Source organism: Saimiri boliviensis, chromosome 6, assembly GCF_048565385.1.
Source record: "Saimiri boliviensis isolate mSaiBol1 chromosome 6, mSaiBol1.pri, whole genome shotgun sequence".
NCBI classification, from domain to species: Eukaryota; Metazoa; Chordata; class Mammalia; order Primates; family Cebidae; genus Saimiri; species Saimiri boliviensis.
This window is the reverse complement of record NC_133454.1, coordinates 23,612,892-23,632,671: the sequence shown is the minus strand read 5'-3', so window position 1 is coordinate 23,632,671 and position 19,780 is coordinate 23,612,892. Positions and strand designations below refer to the sequence as shown.

Genomic DNA, 19,780 nt, shown 5'->3' with positions numbered 1-19,780 from the left:
GGTGGATGAATTCAAGTGCCCATTGATGGATGAACTGATAAACAAAATGTGGTATATACATAAATGGACAATTACTCAATAATTTATTATTATTAAAAGGAAGAAAATTCTGACATTTACCACAACAGTGGTTGCCAACCTTCTGGCACCAGGGACCGGTTTCGTGGAACAATTTTTCCACAGGATGTAGGTGTGGGGTATGGTTTTAGGATGAAACTGTTTTTCCACCTTGAATCATCAGGCATTAGATTCTCAGAGTGTGCAACCTAAATCCCTTGCATATATAGTTTATAAGTGTTTGTGCTCCTATGAGAATTTAATGCTGCCATTGATCTGACAGGAGGTGGAGCTCAGGCAATAATGCTCACTGGTCCCTGCTCACCTCCTGCTGTGCAGCCCACTTCCTAACAGGTTACACACAGGTAATGGTCCTTGGCCCAGGGGTCGGGGACCCCTGCAACATGAATGAACTTTGAAGACGCTATGCTATTCGAAATATGCCTGTTAAAAAAGTGCAAGCATTATATGATTCCTCCAATATGAATGATCAAATTCATTAGAGAGAGAAAGTAGAATGGGAGATGCCAGGGACTAGGGGCAAGGGAAAATGCAGAGTTTAGTGTTTAAAACATACAGAGTTTTAACTGAGAAAGATCAAAAAGGTTCTGGAGATGGATGGTGGTGATGGGTGCATGACAAAAAAGTGAATGTACTTAATGTATGCTTAAAAATGGTTAAAAAGGTAAATTTTATGTTATGTATATTTTGCCACAATAAAAAAAGTTCACTAAATTACTGCATATTCCTTAGTAAAAAATATGCTTTGATGATTTGAACATTTTTCATGAAGATTTTTAAACGTTCTACATAAAGGAGCAACATATTTGATGTATTTGGCCTCATTTTCTTTAAATTAAGGAAAAAAATCAACCTCCTTTTATAGGAAGGTTCCCAATTCAAATTGAGATAGAAATTCAGAATTATATAGTTAGGAAGAGGAGTAGAAGAAGATGGAAGAGATTACAAAACAAAGCAAAACAAAACACACAAAAAAAAACCTTGTTTAGGTGTTTCTTCCTCTTTTTTAGTCTCCTCATCCTCTAAGCTGGGACTTTCCCGAGAAGAGTTGTCTTGTTGGCTAGAGTTTTTCAATAGTACAGGATCAATTTGTGCTTTCAGGAGTGCAAGAGTCTCAGCCAACTCGTTTCGATTTCTAAACAAGGAAAAAAATAAGACAGCATAAAAATCCTTTTCCTGTTCTAGAGAACTTTCTGAATAATATCAATTAGAAATTAAAATTTAAAAAATACATTAAGAACATCCAAAACACTGGTACAGCTAGCCCTAATTAACCCTGAATTTTAATAGCACTAAGAAAAACACATTAAAATATACTATTCTTCAGAGAGGAATATCGAATTTTCCTCTCTACTTATCAGAATGACAATGAAGATCTCTTTGGTTGAAAAGAAAAGTAGGAACAAAACTAAATAAAAAAGTTTTGTTACCTTTAAAAGTTTATCTCTAAGGAGAAGAAATCAATGTAAAACTTGATTGCAAGAGTATTTTTTGTTTTGTTCTTGATTCATTTGAAAATAATTCTTTTCTACCCTCAGAGATTACAGCATTTGATATTGTTATAAAATTAAGATCTAGAACTTTCTGAATAATTACAGCAAAACATCAGTTCCAATCACACAATTTAAAAACATAAAAATTTTTGTTGCTGATTTAATTTTGTTAATAATGATTTATAACTGATTCAACAATACCAGAAAATTCCAAATAAACGATTCTAACCTATAAATTCTACTTTTTAAAAAAAGGACATGGTCTCACTTTGTCATCCAGGCTGGAGAGCAATAACCTGATCATGGCTCACTGTAACCTCAAATTCCTGGGCTCCAGACCTTCCCACCTCAGCTTCCCAAGTAGCTAGGACTACAGTTGTTTACCCCCATACCTGGTAAATAAAATCCTGTATTTTTACTAGCAAAAGGGAAGGTGTGATATAGTTAATTTAAATGCCATTTACAACTGAGAAAACTCACTTGGATATTTTTCTTGCTCAGACAAACAGTACCTAATGCTGAAGATAAAAAGCAGAGCCTGGACTAAGAGTTGGGAAATTTAGTTCTAGATGTGCCACTAGGTTATTAATTAGCACCAATATCCTCCCATGTGTATTCTCAATGTGGAATGTAAAATACCTCTAATTCAAAGTGAAAACTGTTAAGATGAAATGACTTGTTTTCTTATCTTGTCAAGTCACATACACCTACCCTCCTGTACCTTTCCACTTCCATGCCAGCTATACTCTACTGCTTTAGAGTAGGAACTCTGCCTTCCAAAGAGCCCTTGAACAAGTCATATATCTTCATTAGGCCTCAGCTTTCTTATAAAATTAAAGAATGGATTCTCTTGAGTATTATCAAATTGGTCTTCTAAGGAAAGCTTTGTCACTGATAAAAATCTTTCAAGAAATTAAAATGACAACCATTTATTATTCATGAGAATGAAGCATACATGTTCAGACATATCATACTAACATACAATAAACAGCATAGACTTTTAACTGTCTAATATCAAAAGGTAAGACTAGATGTTTTCTCAAAGTCTTGTCTGGTCCTGCCTCCATTTTACAAAAAGGAAAATTACGACTCAGACTTTTTGGCAAAGATCCAATTCCCTAATTTCATCACAACCCACGTCTACCTTAAGTCTCTAAGCTTTATTACTTCTCATATTCCACTGAGAATTCTGTATGTTAAGAAAAAAAAAAGAAAGTAAAAGAGAATTCCATATGCAACAAATGGCTCCATCTATTTACTATTTTTCAGAGTCATGGTGGGAACTGAAGTATATACTGAAGTTATGTACCATATCTATATTTAAAAGCTTCAAAACATATGAGACCTGATATTGCTAGGAAAATCCATTTCAATTACTTCCACTGCTTTTTTTATTTTTTTGAGATGGAGTTTCACTCTCGTTGACCAGGCTGGGGTGCAACGGGATCTTGGGTCACTGCAACGTCCTCCTCCTGCGTCCAAGTGATTATCCTGCTTCAGCCTCCCGAGTAGCTGAGATTACAGGCACCCACCACCACGCCTGGCTAATTTTTTTTTTTGTATTTTTAGTGAAGATGGGGGTTTCTCCAAGTTGGTCAGGCTGGTCTTGAACTCCTGACCTCAGGTGATCAACCACCTCGGCCTCCCAAAGTGCTGGGATTACAGGCGTGAGTCACTTCGCCTGGCCTACTTCCACTACTTTAAGCAAAAAGGGAATTCAGCAGTAAAATTTATTAAAGAACAACTCCCTAAAAGTCTATTAATCTAGATTAATGTATTCAAACACCATCCTAAAGTAGTCATTATTATATGAAAACAGAAAACTACCCATTTTTGGCTTTTCCCTATTTTGAATCATTTTTAAAAATCCTAAATCTGAACTAGAGGGAATTTTTATGAATTCTCTCAAATCACATTCAAATTTCTTAACCCTATCTATAGAATCTTTTAGATTATACAACCTAATAACAATCCAGTTGTTTTGCTCCCCCTCCTTCACTTGCTCTCTGTTCTGCATATGCTTTCTTCTCTCAGGCATGTTAAATCAGATATCCCTCTGAAATATCATGCTTTCTTAGGATATCAGGTGACTGCACTTCTGCTCTCTTAGCCTGGAATGTGTTCCCCCTGGCTAATTCCAATTACGCTCTCAAAGACAAGTATAGAATGAATAAATAAATCTAACATATCTACATATGGAAATACTTTCAGCCATAAAAAGGACTAAAGTTCTGATTAAACCTTGTAAAGATTATTCTATTTGAAAGTGGCCACACACAGCCAGGCACAATGGCTCATGCCTGTAATCTCAAGACTTTGGGAGGCTGAGGTGGAAGGATCACCTGTGGTCAGGATTTCGAGACCAGCCTGACCAACATGGAGAAACACTATCTCTACTAAAAACACAAAATTAGCCAGGCATGGTGGTGCATGCCTGTAATCCCAGTTCCTCAGGAAGCTGAGGCAAGAGAATCACTTGAACCTAGGAGGTGGAAACTGCAGCGACCAGGAGGCTGCGCTGAGCTGAAATGGCACCATTGCACTCTAGCCTGGGCAACGAGAACAAAACTCCATCTAAACAAAAAAAAAGAAAGAAAGAAAGAAAATGGCCACACACACAAAGCCACATATTACATAATTCTATGTATATGAAATGTGAAGAATAGGCAAATTATGGACACAGAGTAAAACCAGTGGCTGTCAAGGGATAGGAAAAGGGGAAGAATAACTGCTAATGGGTACAGGATTTTCTTTTTAGAGTGAGAAAAATATTCTGGTGTTAGATAGTGGTACTGGTCGCATAACTTGTAAAAATACTAAAAACTACTCAATTGTGTGTGTATATATATATATATATTTTTTTTTTTTTTTTCTTTTTTTTTTGAGACAGAGTTTCACTGTTGTTACCCAGACTGGAGTGCAATGGCACGATCTCGGCTCACCGCAACCTCCGCCTCCTGGGTTCAAGCAATTCTCCTGCCTCAGCTTCCCGAGTAGGTGGGATTACAGGTGCGCACCACCATGCCCAGCTAATTTTGTATTTTTAGTAGAGATGGGATTTCACCTTGTTGACCAGGATGGTCTCGATCTTTTGACCTCGTGATCCACCTGCCTCGGCCTCCCAAAGTGCTGGGATTACAGGCGTGAGCCACTGCACCCAGCCTCAATTGTATGTATTTTACAAAAAAGAGATGATGGCTTGGACAAGAATGTAGCTATGAATAAGATAAGAAGTGATAAAATTCTAGATACAATTATGCATAAAGAGATGATTGGATTTGCTGTTAGAGTAGATGTGGAGTGAGAGAAAAAGCAAAGTTAGGAATGTGCTCCATGGTTTTAGGTCTTGGGATTTACACACTGTGTAAGACATATCTCTTTAGTCCCACTCTGATCCTATAGAAGCACCTGATGAAATCTGGTCCAAGGTCTCTACTTGCTAAAATTCTCTCATCATTAATAACCAAACATTACCACTTGATTATATTTACATCTTTGCTTATCTTTTTCATTCCTAAAGAAATTCTATTGACAAATTCCATAGGGTAAGGCCAATGAAAGGATGTAGCTGCTATTAACTGAGATGAGACACTCATATTAGGGTAGAAAGGCTCATGGCTTAGTTTTGGGCAGACTGGTTACTGACTTTGACTTAATCAGATTCTAAACTCTTATGTTTTCCTATATGTACCTTAAGTTAATTTAGACTTCAGTGAAATGAAACACATCATCCTAATCATTATTATTGAGACATATGATTTCTACCAGCCTAGGAGTTTTTCAGAGTTTGAATTAGTGGTCAGTGCTAAATATATCAGAATCAATGAAAAAACAAAACAAAACAAAAAGAAACAGACACTCCCACCTCCCCACAAAAAGAGTCAAGCATAGGTGTTATCTTCTGCCAAGTATGAGGCAAGTATCTGGTTCTTCCACAGCACCCTTGATGATCCCCATCACAGACTTTGTGACTCTGTATTATCTAATACTTTCCTGTACCCTTCTCCCATAACAAGAACTCCTTAAGAAATGGGACCAGGTCTTCATATCTTTCACATCTACAGAGCGCAGCACAGAATAAATATAACAAGTCTTTTAAAAATATTTTAAATTTATGATTCCATGGTTGAACAACAGTATTCCAACTTCTCGGTATAAATTCCAAATTACTCAGTAGGAAAAAAAAATATGGAGGCCAAGAAAACAGAAGAAAGGCATTAATTAGTACTATCAATAGCAGTACTATTAATCTAAGATGTTAACATTAGTGAATGAGTACTCTGTTTCAAGCATTAATTATTCCAAGAGTTTTATATGAATTAGTTCATATAATTCCAATATAACCTAATTAAATAAGTATTAAATTACTCCTATTTTACAACTGAGGAAACTGAGGATACACAGAGAGGTATGGTAATTTGCCTAAGGTAGGTTAGTACAATTTAGAAAGACTGAATTTCGGATAGTCTGACTTTAGAGCCCAGCTTAATCACTGTGCTGTATTAGCAGGTTTTATATATATTAGGTTTAGAAATGCATTCATACAGTTTATGAGTACATGAAAACTGTATATAATATTTCAAATTCAGGTTTTTGAAAATAACTGTCAAACCATTACCAATTTTGAAAGCATTTTTAATGAGGTATGATTCACATATTGTAATATAAACTATGTGAAGCACTGAGTTCATCAGTTCTTTCAAATGCATATATTGCATAATCCATGCCACAATCAACATAAGGAATACAACTATTCCCACAAAAATTCCCTCCTGTCCTTTTCTACTGAGTTTCTTTTCCACACCAAAGCAAGAAGAAATCAGTTTTGATTACCATAACCATAGATGATACGGTTTGGCTGTGTCCCCATCCAAATCTCATCTTGAATTTTAACTTCCACAATACCCACACCACATGCTGTCAACTAGTGGGAGGTGACTGAATTATAGGAGTGGGTCTTTCCTGTGCTGTTGCTGTGATAAGTGAATGAGTCTCATGAGATCTGATGGTTTTAAAAACAAGAGTTTCCTGCACAAGCTCTCTCTTTGCCTGCTGCCGTTGACATGACTTGCTCCTCCTTGCCTTCTGCCATGTTTCTGACACCTCCCTAGCCACAGGGAACTGTGAGTCCAATTAAACCTCTTTCTTTTGTAAATTGCCCAGTCTTGGGTATGTTTTTATCAGCAGCATGAAAATGGACTAATATAGTAAACTGGTACCGGGAGTGGGGCGCTGCTGAAAAGATACCCGAAAATGTTGAAGTGGCTTTGAAAATGAGTAACAGGCAGAGGATGGAATAATCTGGAGGGCTCAGAAGAAGACAGGAAAATGTGGGAAAGTTTGGAACTTCCCAGAGTCTTGTTGAATGGCTTTGACAAAAACGTTGACAGCAATATGAACAATAAGGTTTAGGCCGATGAAGTCTCAGATGGAGATGAGGAACTTTTTCCCAAAGAACAGGAGGGAATTTTTGTGGAGCAAGGGTGACTTGTTATGTTTTAGCCAAGAAACTAGTGGCATTTTCCCCTGCCCTAGAGATTTGTGGAACTTTAAACATGAGGGAGATTATTTAGGGTATCTGGAGGAAGACATTTCTAAGCAGGAAGACATTTCTAAGCAGCAAAGCATTCAAGAGATGACTTGGGTGCTGTTGAAGACATTCAGTTTTATAAATGAAGCAGAGCATAGAAGTTTGAAACATCAGGCTGGGCACGGTGGCTCATGCCTGTGGTCCCAGCACTTTGGAAGGCCGAGGCAGGTGGATCACAAGGTCAAGAGTTCAAGACCAGCTTGGCTAAGATGGTGAACTCCCATCTACACACATACATACACACACACACACACACACAGTTTGGAACATCTGCAGCCTGACAATGTGATAGAAAAGAAAATCCCATTTTCTGAGAAGAAATTCAAGCTGGCTGCAGAAATTGGCATAAGAAAAAGCCAAATGTTAATCCCCAAGACAATGGGGAAAATGTCTCCAGGCATGTCAGAAGTCTTCACAACAGACAGGCCCTCCCATCAGAGGCCTGGAGGCCTAGGAGGAAAACATGGTTTCATGGGTCAGACCCAGGGTCCCTATGCCGTGTGCAGCCTGGGGACTTGGTGCCCTGCATCTCAGCCACTCCAGCCATAGCTGAAAGGGGTCAATGTAGAGCTCGAGATGTGGCTTCAGAGGGTACAAGTCCCAAGGCTTTGCAGCTTACATGTGGTGTTGAACCTGTGAATGCACAGAAATCAAGAACTTGGAACTGGAAACCTCCATCTAGATTTCAAAAGATGTATGAAAATGCCTGCATGCCCAGACAGAAGTTTTCTGCAGGGTTGAGGCCTTTATGGAGAACCTCTGCTAGGGCACTGTGGAAGGGAAACGTGTGGTCAGAGCCCTCACACAGAGTTCCTACTGGGGCACCATCTAGTGGAGCTGTGAGAAGAGGACAATTGTCCTCGAAGATCCCAGAATGGTAGATCCACTGACAGCTTGCACTGTGTGCCTGGAAAAGCCACAGATACTCAATGCCATCACATGAAAGCAGCCAGGAGGGAGGCTGTACAGGGGCGCTGCTGCCCAAGACCATGGGAACCCAGCACTTGCATCAATGTGACTTGAATGTGAGACATAGAGTCAAAGTAGATCACTTTGGAGCTTTAAGATTTGACTGCCCTGCTGAATTTTGGACTTGCATGGGGCCTGTAGCCTCTCTGTTTTGGCCAATTTCTCTCATTTGGTATGGCTGTGTTTACCCAATGCCTATACTACCACTGTATCTAGGAAGCAACTTTTGATTTTACAGTCTCACAGGTGGAAGGGACTTGCCTTGTCTCAAATGAGACATTGGACTGTGGACTTTTGAGTTAATGCTGAAATGGGATAAGACTCTGGGGGGACTGTTGGGAAGGCACGTTTGGTTTTACAAATGTGAGGACATGAGATTTTTTAAGGAGGGGCCAGGGGCAGAATGATATGGTTTGGCTGTGTCCCTACCCAAATCTCATCTTGAATTTTAACTGCCACAATTCCCATGTGTTGTGGGAGAATCTTGGTGGAATGTGATTGAATTATGGGGGTGGGTCTTTCCTGTGCTGTTCTTGTGAAGTGAATGAGTCTTACGGAGATCTGATGGTTTTAAAAAATCGGAGGTCCCTGCACAAGCTCTCTTTCTTCACTTGCTGCCATCAATGTTAAGACATGACTTGCTCTTCCTTGCCTTATGCCATGATTGTGAGGCCTCCCCAGCCATGTGGAACTGTGAGTCCAATTAAACTTCTTTTGTAAATTGCCCAGTCTTGGATATGTCTTTATCAGCAACATGAAAATGGACTAATACAATAGATTATTTGTTTTATTAATTCAAAACATCACAAATGGAATCAAACAGTATGTACTTTTTGGCTTCTTTCACATACAAGGAATTTTGAGACAGATCCATACAGCTTCATAGGTCATCCCTTTTTATTGCTTAGTAATAATTCATTGTACGAGTGATGTTAAGAATAAAGATGCTATGAACATTCTTATACAAGGCTTCTTGTAAACATGTTTTCATTTCTCTAACATAAATACTCAGAAATGAAATTTACAGGCTTTGGGATAAGTGTTTGTTAACATTTAAAGAAACTGCCAAACTGTTTTGCAAAGTGATTGCATCATTTTACATCTATAACAAGGTCTAAGAATTTCAGTTGGTTTACATCCTTGCTCACATTTGGTGCTGTAAGCCATTTTCATTTTACTAATTCTAATGGAAGTAAGGTAGTACCTCATTGTGATTTTAATTGGAAATTCTGCAATGAATAATGATGCTAAGCACTTTTTTGTATGAATACTGGCTATATGTATACATGAAGAAGTAACTGCTCAACAGTCTGCATATAAACTTTATCTTCCTTAGTATACTTGGTATAAAAGTAGTTTCTGTAGTACCACTTAGATCCTGAAGAAGCTTATGATGGAATCTGGTCTAAGGTCTTTATTTGCTAAAATTCTCTTATCATTAATAACCAAACACTACAACTTTGTTATGTTTACAACTTTGCTTACCTTTTTTTCTTTTTCTTTTTCTTTTTTTTTTGAGACACAGGGTCTTACTCTGTTGCCCAGGCTAGAGTGCCGTGGTATAAACTCAGCTCACTGAGGCCTCAACCTCCTGTGCTCAAGCAATCCTCCACCTCAGCTTTCCAAGTCACTGAGATTACAGGCAAGTGCCACCACACCTGGCTAATTTTTGTATTTTTTTGTAGAGACGGGGTTTTGTTTTGTTGCCCAGGCAGGTCTCACACTCCTGGGTTCAAGCAATCTGCCATCCCCAGCCTCCCAAAGGGCTGAGGTTAGAGGCATGAGCCATCAGGCTGAGCCTATCTTGTTTATTCCTAAACAAATTCTATTAACATACCACATGGGGTGAATAAAATCACTTACTACATCATATCTGATTAGATGTAAAAAAATTTTTTTGGTACTTTTATCTCCTTTCACTGAGGCCTAAACTAGAGATGAAATAACAAATACTTTTGTGGCAATTCTGTTTTAAACATTAACTGGAATAAGCGGGACACTGGCTGGAGCTTAAATATTTTTGCTATTGAAACCTGTTATAATACTTGGTTGAGCCATGTGAAAGCACCATTTTTATAGGTCAAAATGCTCAAATGTTAACAATTTCATATGGTATGACGAAACTTACTACTTTTATTGTTTTGTAAATCACATACTAAATCTTGTTTAAACTTAAAAGTATAATTCTTTATATATAAATTAACTGCTATGTATCCATTAATCTAAAATGTATTATTAATTTTGCAACAAGGAGAATTGGAAGATGCTACCTAACAGTACAAGTTTCAAGACTGTGGTGATGTTATGGTATTAAATTTCAGTAGAAGATCAACTATGCAAAACTATTCCTTTTTGATGAATTCTCATTCAAAAATATTCCATTTGATTTTTAGTTTGCAAAGCTCAGTTATATTTCTACATTTATCAGTCATTAAGACAGCTGACTTACTGGCTTTAGAAAACGAAACCCTAAAGACTAGGTAATTTTTGTTATATAACCCTCTTTTAAGAATTATGCAGAAACACATTTCCAACACCAGCTAATGGCCAAGAAATAATACTATTACTTTAAATAAATTGTCTTAAGAAAAAACAAGAGGCTTTTAATTTACTAGTAAAATATTTACTAAAACACCTAAAGGTAACCTATTAAATGAAAAAGTCAAAATCTTTGCTTTACTTGCTCTTTCCTTATTATGTGACTTTCTAAAGAGAACTCTTGCTAAAAAGATTAGTGCCTCCTACAAAACTCCACATAAACTTGCACATTTAATTGAAAAATGCTTTGACAACATCTATTAGCCTTAAGACAATCATTCCCCTGCAATGTAAAATGCAAAACAAACATTCTCGCTTCTTTCAAACTCAGTTCTGCTTCCCCATTATTTGAATCCAGTAATCAAAGGCTCAGCCTTTGAGATACTGTTCTACAAGTCAATCCTTTAAATGTTTGAAGACATTTATGTCTGAGTAAATTTCTGCTAGATACGGCATTTTGAGTTCATTCAATCATCTTCTTTGTGGTTGTTCCCATAAAGGTCTTTACTACACTAATGTTTCTTTCAGAGTCTGCCATTTAAAGAGAAATACTATGCTCTAGATATGATCTCATCCAAGTCAAATGAGATGATGCTCCACATTATTTTAGGTACTAAATACCTATTAGTGACAACTAAGATCTTATTTTTATGAGGAGGCAAAAATTATTACAATGCTTTCTACATTAAACCTTTGCAACAATGAGAGACCTATGTGGACAAGACAGTTTACTATGTCAGTAATAGTTCCACTGTATTGAGTTAAAGCTAACTGAAATGCCATGTCATAGAACATCTCATTTATAATAAGCATAAACAGATCTGACTGAAAACTTGAGAAAAATTACCGTCCTTCCCCAGAAAATACACATCTAATATTCTATTCTATTCTTTTTTTTTTTTTTTTTTTTTTTTTTGAGACGGAGTTTTGCTCTTGTTACCCAGGCTGGAGTGCAATGGCTCAATCTCGGCTCACCGCAACCTCGCTGGGTTCAGGCAATTCTCCTGCCTCAGCCTCCTGAGTAGCTGGGATTACAGGCACGTGCCACCATGCCCAGCTAATTTTTTGTATTTTTAGTTGAGACGGGGTTTCACTATGTTGACCGGGATGGTCTCGATCTCTTGACCTCGTGATCCACCCGCCTCGGCCTCCCAAAGTGCTGGGATTACAGGCTTGAGCCACCGCGCCCGGCTAATATTCTATTCTTTATAAGTTGAAGCCTTTCACAGGTGCCTGAAGCCCCTCTTAGAGATCTTAGAGCCATCTATTCACTAGTACATCCCCAATTGCTTAGCATAGTGCCTATTTCACAAGGAGGTATGTAAGAGAAGTTATAAATTTAATTAAAAGAATGTTAGTATGACAATCAGGTGTTTCAAAATTGAATTTCATTGTACAACATCAGAGTCAATAAACCAAATGGTTTCTCAATGGTCCCAAATATTTCTATATTATTTGGGCAATGTTCCCTGGCTCATCTGTAGATAGGAATATATGTATTCATAGATGTCATCAAAATGGCTAAAAATAACCCAGTTTTCTAAAGAAGTCTATGGTTGTTAAAATGAGAAAACTATAGGATGGGCCTGGTGGCTCATGCCTGTAATCCCAGCACTTTGGGAAGCCAAGGCAAGTGAATAGCTTGTGCTTGGGAATTTGAGACCAGTGTGGTCAACATGGTGAAACCCCATCTCTAATAAAAGTACAAAAAATAGCCAGGCGTGGTGGCGCACACCTGTAATCCCAGCTACTTGGGAGGCTGAGGCAGAAGAGTTGCTTGAACCCAGGAGGCAGAGGTTGCAGTGAGCTGAGACTGCACTACTGCACTCCACACTCCAGCCTGGGTGACAAAGCGAGATCCTGTCACAAAAAAAAAAAAAAAAGAAAAAGAAAAAAGAGAGAGAAAACTCTGTGCAGGCATTATTCTACATAAGCATTTCCTTCTGAACAATTACCATACACACCATTTTATGTTGATCAAAAACAAATTTTAACAAATGGAAAGTTTTATGTGTGTTGAGTGTGTGTGTGTGTGTGTGTGTGTGTGTGTGTGTGTGTGTGTGTTTCAAAAGGGCAGAAGCCCAAGGAATAAAACACAGAGAAATGGTCAATGGTTGTGTGTATGTAAAGGACAGAAGCCCAAGGAATAAAACATGGAGAAATGATCAAGAATGAGAGAGAGAGAGAGAGAGAGAGAGAGAGAGAGAGAGAGAGAGTGTGTGTGTGTGTGTGTGTGTGTGTGTGTGTGTTTAAAAAAGGCAGAAGCCCAAGGAATAAAACATGGAGAAACAGTCAAAGATGAGAAGAGGCAAAAGTAACACCAGTGGAATTTTCTGACCTTTCTGCTGATAAATATTTCTTTCGTGAAGAAACTTAATCTCAATCTTTGGGGTTAGAAATGTTGTAAGAAAAGCAAATAGTTAAAAGGGGGAAACAAAAAGAAAAAAGATTTACTGAGCATATATTACAGTGCCAACACCATTTCTCATATATTCTTCACTACAACTTTCTGAGGAAGTATTATCATCTTTGTTTTAAAGTACTGGAATGTAACTCTCAGAAAAATTAGGTACAGTTAGCCCTCCATATCCACAGATTGAAATTATCTGGAAAGAAATAAAACTAATACAACCAAAAAAAAAAAATAAATAAAAATAGAGTAAAACAATTTTATACCTAGCATTTACATTGCATTAAGTATTATACGCATATGGGAGGATGTGCATAGGCTATACACAAATACTATGTAAGGGACTCAAGCATTTGCAGATTTTGTTATCCATTAGGGTCTTGGAACCAGTGCCCCATGGATACCAAGGGACAAATGTAATGTGTCTATAGATGGTAAATGGGCGAATCCAGATTCAAACACAATTGTTAACTCTAAAATCTCACATCATGCATTAAGGTACAATCGACTTAAAACAGTATACCTTAGACTTTTTTCTTTTCTTGAGACAGTCTTGTTCTGTCACCTAGGCTGGAGTGCAGTGGCGTAATCTCGGCTCACTGCAACCTCCGCCTGCCAGGTTTAAGTAATTCTCCTGCCTCAGCCTCCCAAGTAGCTGGGACTATAGGCATGTGCCACCATGCCTGGTTAATTTTTCACCATGCTGGCCAGGCTGGTCTCAAACTCCTGACCTTGTGATCCTCCCGCCTCGGTCTCCCAAAGAGCTGGGATTACAAGCATAAGCCACGGCGCCTGGCCCATTGAACATTATTTTAAACAAGTATAACTGATCAACAGTAATTGATATTTCCCTGTCATATTTTCTTCATCGACAAAGAAAAAAGAATGTTTTAAACAACTACACAAGGTTAACATGGGAAATAATACAAACAGTGGTATAATGTCATGAATAGACCATACTTAATCTTTGTATTTACAGGGGAAATGGTAAATAAATTTTGCTTTAGGACTACTTTGTTTACCTCCATTTAGCAAGTACAAGGAATTTAATGTAATGATATATGCTTATAAAACAATTTCTCATGAGATTAATCAATTCACATTTATTCTTAGGGAATGAAAACTGAACTTTTCTATAGGTTATTTCTTCAAAGCATTAATAAATACTAACAGAAATCTGCTGAAATTAAAAATGGGGCAAAAAATAGATACGAGTCAACGTCAAGGAAGTTTTTCATAAGCTAGCAGTTAGATATCCATGAGTTTCCCCTACTTTACACGACCCCTTATAGTTTCCAAATTAACATATACTGTGGTATTGGTAGACTATTTCTAAATAATAAAGTTATAATGACAATTAAAGACACAAAGATTCTGAATAAAGGTCCTAGTATTACTCATTTTTTTTTTACAGCTATTATTTCATATATAAACCATGTTTCTTTTTAAATTATATTTCAGGGTTATATATTAAATGTTTCTGTTAAAATATATTTGTCAATACAAATAAAAAAAATCAAGATTTTTAAAAAGAGAACTATGACAAAAAAGTGCAATGTTCCCCAGATTTCCTCAGAACTTCAATAAATATGTGCACAGCAAATAGAAAATATACTGTCTCAAAGTGAATTGAACAAATTAAATAATTAGAAACAGTTAATGCCAAATAGAAAAGTATAGCTAAGTAAGAACCAAACAATGCTTTTCTTGTGCTTTTGTCTAACAATGTATTTTTCTGTCCATATTATTTATAATTATTCAGATTTTGGCTTCCTGAAAAATACGTGTATATAATATGGACTGAACTGCTAAATATATTCATTGACTTGACAAATAAAAAAACAAGTGCATACTATGGGTACTGTGCTGGAGACTAGGTGAGGCCCTGAAAATTCCCAAAACCTACACAGAGAAAAACCACTTCTGTCTCATAAATAACATCCTAGTCAAAACGAGATCAATGTACAAAACACACAAATAAGTGTAAAAAGTTTCCAATAAAAGATACCTGACAATGCATTTCCATGAAGAGCCATCTTGATCATCTTGTTCTTCTATGTACATTCTGACATTGTGATCTTGATCCAATTGGTACCAGTACATGAGGCCATCTTTGTCTCGCCCAATTGGCTGGAGACGCATAGTATCAGCATCCTCCTCATTAATAATATTCTTGAATTTGAGATTGTCATCAAACTGACACTCGCAGAGGTACTGAAAAAATAGTCATAACATGGCTTAAAATACCTCCCAAATATTTCTCCATCACAATAAATATGATACAACCGTAGAACTGATTCAGGGAAAGTGGCAGACAGAACACATATACTATATTCCTTCTTTCACTAGCCTCTCCCCACTTTCATACAAACTGTTTAGAACAGTCAATATTTTCAGATAACATTTTGTATTAATATCATACTAATTTATAGGTTTAACACAACCACTGACACACAAATTAAGTTTTATTTCAAAAGCAATGAGCCTGTTTGCACTAAAAACTCTCAAATCATCTCATGGTATAAGATTTTTTGTTTTAGGCCCAGCATGGTGGCTCACATCTGTAATCCCAGCACTTGAGGAGGTCAAGGCAGGAGGAGCACTTGAGTTCAGGAGTTAAAGACCAGCCTCGGCAACATGGTGAAACCCCATCTCTACAAAAAATACAAAAATTGGCCAGGTATGGTGGTGCACAGCTATTTAGGGGGTTGCAAGGTTGAAGTTGTGGTGAGCTGTGATCTCGCCACTGTATTCCAGCTTGGGCAACAGAGCAAGACCCTGTTGCCAGAAACATTTTTTTATTTAAAAATTTTATTTTATTTTTTTACATTTTATTTCATAAATGACAAATAAAAATTGTATATATTTATCGTATACACCATGGTATTCTGATATATGTGTATAGTGTGGCATGGCTAAACCAAGCTAATTAACATAACACATCTACTACCTAATGTACTTAGAATTTTTGGTGGTAAAGACATTTAAAATATGCCGTCTTAGTAATTTTCAAATATATTATATATTGTTATTATCTACAGTTACCATGTTGTACAACTGATCTCCTAACTAATTCCTCCTGTCTGATTTTTTGTAACTTGGGCCATTACAAGTGAAGTCTACCCCTCACTTCCCTAATCCCTGGTAATCAACACTCTATTTTGATTCTATGAGTCTGACTCTTAGATTCCACATTAAGAAATAAATCATGGGGTGTGCCTGGGTTGTTTTATTTAACATAACATCCTCCAGGTTGAACGTGTTGTCACAAAAGCGGGAATTGCTGCTTATACATTCTTCTGTTGACAGACATTTAGAATGATCCTGTATCTTTGTTATTGTGATTAATGATGCAGTAAACACGGGAGTGGAGATACTACTTCAAGAAACAAATTTCACTTCCTCTGGATATATCTAGTGGAATGTTGAATCATAGTAGTTCTACTTCGAATTTTTTGAGAAACCTCCATGCTATTTTCCATAATGGCTGAACTAATTTACATTCTCACAATCAGTGTACAAGGATTCCTTTTCTATACAAGTTTACCAAACTTGTTATCTCTTGTCTTGTCATTTTGATAATAGCCATCCTAACAAGCATAAAATGATATCCCATTGTGGTTTTAATCCACATTTCCCTGATAATTAGTGATGTTGAGCATTTATTCATACATCTGTTGGCCATTTACTACGTCTTCTTCTGAGAAATGTCTGTGGAAGTCCTTTGCTCATTTTTACATCAGATTATTTGTTTTCTTGCTGTTGCCTGAGTTTGTTATATGGTTTGAATATTAAACTCTTCTAGTCCTTTTATACTTTCAGGTCTTATAGTTAAGTCTTTAATCCACTAAGATAACATCTGTGTACGGTGTAAGATAAGGGTCTAACTTCATTCTCCTGCATGTGGATAACCAGTTTTCCCAGCACCATTCATTAAATGGACTGTCGTTTGCCTAGTGTGTAATCTTGATACCACTATCAAAAAGCAACTGACCATAAATACATGGGTTTATTTCTGGGCTTTCTGTCTTGTTACAGTGGTTGATGTATCTGCTTTTTACCAATACCATGTTGTTTTGATTGCTATAACTTAGTAGATTTTGAGATTGGGTAGCATGATGCCTCTAGTTTTGTTCTTTTGGCTTACGATTGCTTTGGTTATTCAGGGTCCTGTGGTTCCGTTTGAATTTGAGGGTTGTTTTTTATTTCTGTGAACAATGCCGTCGGAATTTGATAGAGATTGCTTGAATCTGTAGATCACTTTGAGCAATATGGATATCTTTTCTTTCTTTTTTTTTTTTTTTTGAGACAAAGAGTCTCACTCTGACATCAGGCTGGAGTGCCGTGGTGTGATCTCGGCTCACTGCAACCTCCGCCTCCTGGGTTCAAGTAATTCTCCTGCCTCAGCCTCCCAAGTAGCTGGGACTACAGGCACATGCCACCATGCCCAGGTGACTTGTGTATTTTAGTAGAGACGGCGTTCCACTATGTTGGCCAGGATGGTCTCGAACTCCTGATCTCATGAGCCACCCGCATCAGCCTCCCAAAGTGCTGGGATTAAAGGCATGAGCCACTGCAACCGGTTGTATATCTTAACAAGATTAATTCTACTAATCCATGAAAACAGGACATCTTTTCATTTATTTGTCTTTTCTTTCATTAATGTTTTGTAGTTTTCAGTGTAGAGATCTTTCACCTCTTTGGTGAAACTTATTCCTAAATATTTTTTGATGCTATTGTAATGAATTTTTTAATTTCTTTTTTGGATAGTTTGTGATTTGTGATTAGAAACACTTCTGATTTTTGTATATTGATTTTGCATCTGTCAATTTTACTGAATTCATTTATTAGTTCTAACAGTCTGTTGGTAAAGTCTCTAGGATGTTTCATACATAAAATCACAAAAACAAAACAAAACGATAATCATGTCATCTGCAAACAGTGACAATTTAACTTCTTCCTTTCCAATTCAGATGACTTATTTCTTTTTGTAACTAACTGCTCTGACTAGGACTGCCAGTACTATGTTGAATATAAATGGCAAGTAGGTATCCATGTCTTGCTCCTGATGTTAAAGGAAATGCTTCCAGTTTTTCACTGTTGAGTACGATGTTAAGTTGTGGGGTTGTCTTACATGACCTTTCTTGCGCTGATACATATTCTTTTCATATCTAATTTGTTGTGAGTTTTTATCATAAAAGCAAAGTTGGATTTTCTCAAATCTTTTTTCTGCATGTATTCATATGATCATATATTTGTCCTTCATTCTCTTAATGCAGAGCATCACAATTTTACTTAATTAATTTACTTAATTCTTTAGACAGAGTCTCTCTCTCTCACCCAGGCTGGAGTACAGTGGCATGATCTTGTCTCACTGCAACCTCTGCCTCCAGAGCTCAAGTGATTCTTCTGTCTCAGCCTCTGTCTTAGCTGGAATTACAGGTATGCACCACCATGCCTAGCTAATTTTTGTAATTTTAGTAGAGATAGGTTTCCCCATGTTGGCCAGGCTGCTCCTGAACTTCTGACCTCAAGTGATCTGCCCACCTCAGCCTCCCAAAAGTTGGGATTACAGGCATGAGCCACCCTGCCTGGTTTATTTATTTCTTAAAGACAGAGTCTCAGTCTGTCACCCAGGGTGGGGCACAATCATACTTCAAGCAATCCTCTGCTTCAACCTCCCCGGTAGCTAGGACTACAGGTGTATGCCACCACATTCAGCTAGCTTTTAAAAATATTTTTTAGAAAACTGGTCTCACTGTGTTGCCCAGGCTAGACTTGAACTCCTGGGCTCAAGTGATTTTCCTGCCTCAGCCTCCCAAAGTGCTGGGATTACAGGTGTGAGCCACTGTACCTGGCCATACATCACATTTACTGATTTGCATATGATGAACAATCCTTGCATTCCAGGATAAATCCCACTTGATTATAGTGAATAATCCCATTTATGTGCTGTTAACTTTGGTTGCTAGTTATTTTGTTCAGGATTTTTGCATCTGTGTTCATCTGGAATATTTCTTTTCTTATAGTGTTTGTGTCCAGCTTTGAGATCAGTATAATGCTGGTCTTATAAAATTCGTCTGGAAGTATTTTCTCCTCTTCAGTTTTTTAGAAGAGTTTGAGAAGGACTAGTATTAGTCATTCTTTAAATGTCTGGTAGAATTCAGCTGTGAAGCCATCATGCCCTGGGCTTTTCTCTGATGGGACATTTTTGACCACTGGTACAACTTTCTTACTTGTTATTGGTCTGTTCAGATTTTCTATTTCTTCATAATTCAGTCTTGGTAAAATATGTGCTTCTAGTATTTATCCTTATTTTTCTATATCATCCAAACATTCATAGTTTGTCTCTTATGATCCTTTATATTTCTGTGGTATTGCTTATAATGTCTTCACCTTAATTTCTGATTTAGGTCTTCTTTCTTAGCCTAGCTAAAGGCTGTCGGTTTTGTTTGTCTTTTCAAGAACCAACTCTTAGTTTTGTTTATCTTTCCTACCAATTTTTTTCTAGTCTCTATTTCACTGAATTTTGCTCTGATCTTGGTTATTTTCTTCCTCCTACTAAGTTTGGGTTTAGTTTGTTCTTCTAGTTTCTTGCAATATAACATTAGGTTGTTATTTGAGATCTTTCTTCTTTTTTTTTTTTTTTTTTTGAGACAGAGTTTCGCTCTTGTTACCCAGGCTGGAGTGCAATGGCGCGAT

At 37.1% G+C, this 19,780-nt stretch overlaps 1 protein-coding gene across 2 annotated transcripts in view; it reads right to left on the bottom strand.

Annotated features, from left to right (window-relative positions):
- Window positions 1-19,780, bottom strand: part of RSF1 (remodeling and spacing factor 1) — a 161,036-nt gene that overhangs the window by 66,682 nt on the left and 74,574 nt on the right. For both annotated transcript variants that reach the window (XM_003935038.4, XM_074400407.1), the window contains 2 exons: window positions 15,087-15,292; window positions 1,059-1,213 (listed from right to left, as the gene is read on the bottom strand). In XM_003935038.4, the coding sequence (XP_003935087.1) occupies window positions 1,059-1,213; window positions 15,087-15,292 (361 nt within the window). The remainder of the gene's footprint in view (window positions 1-1,058; window positions 1,214-15,086; window positions 15,293-19,780) is intronic.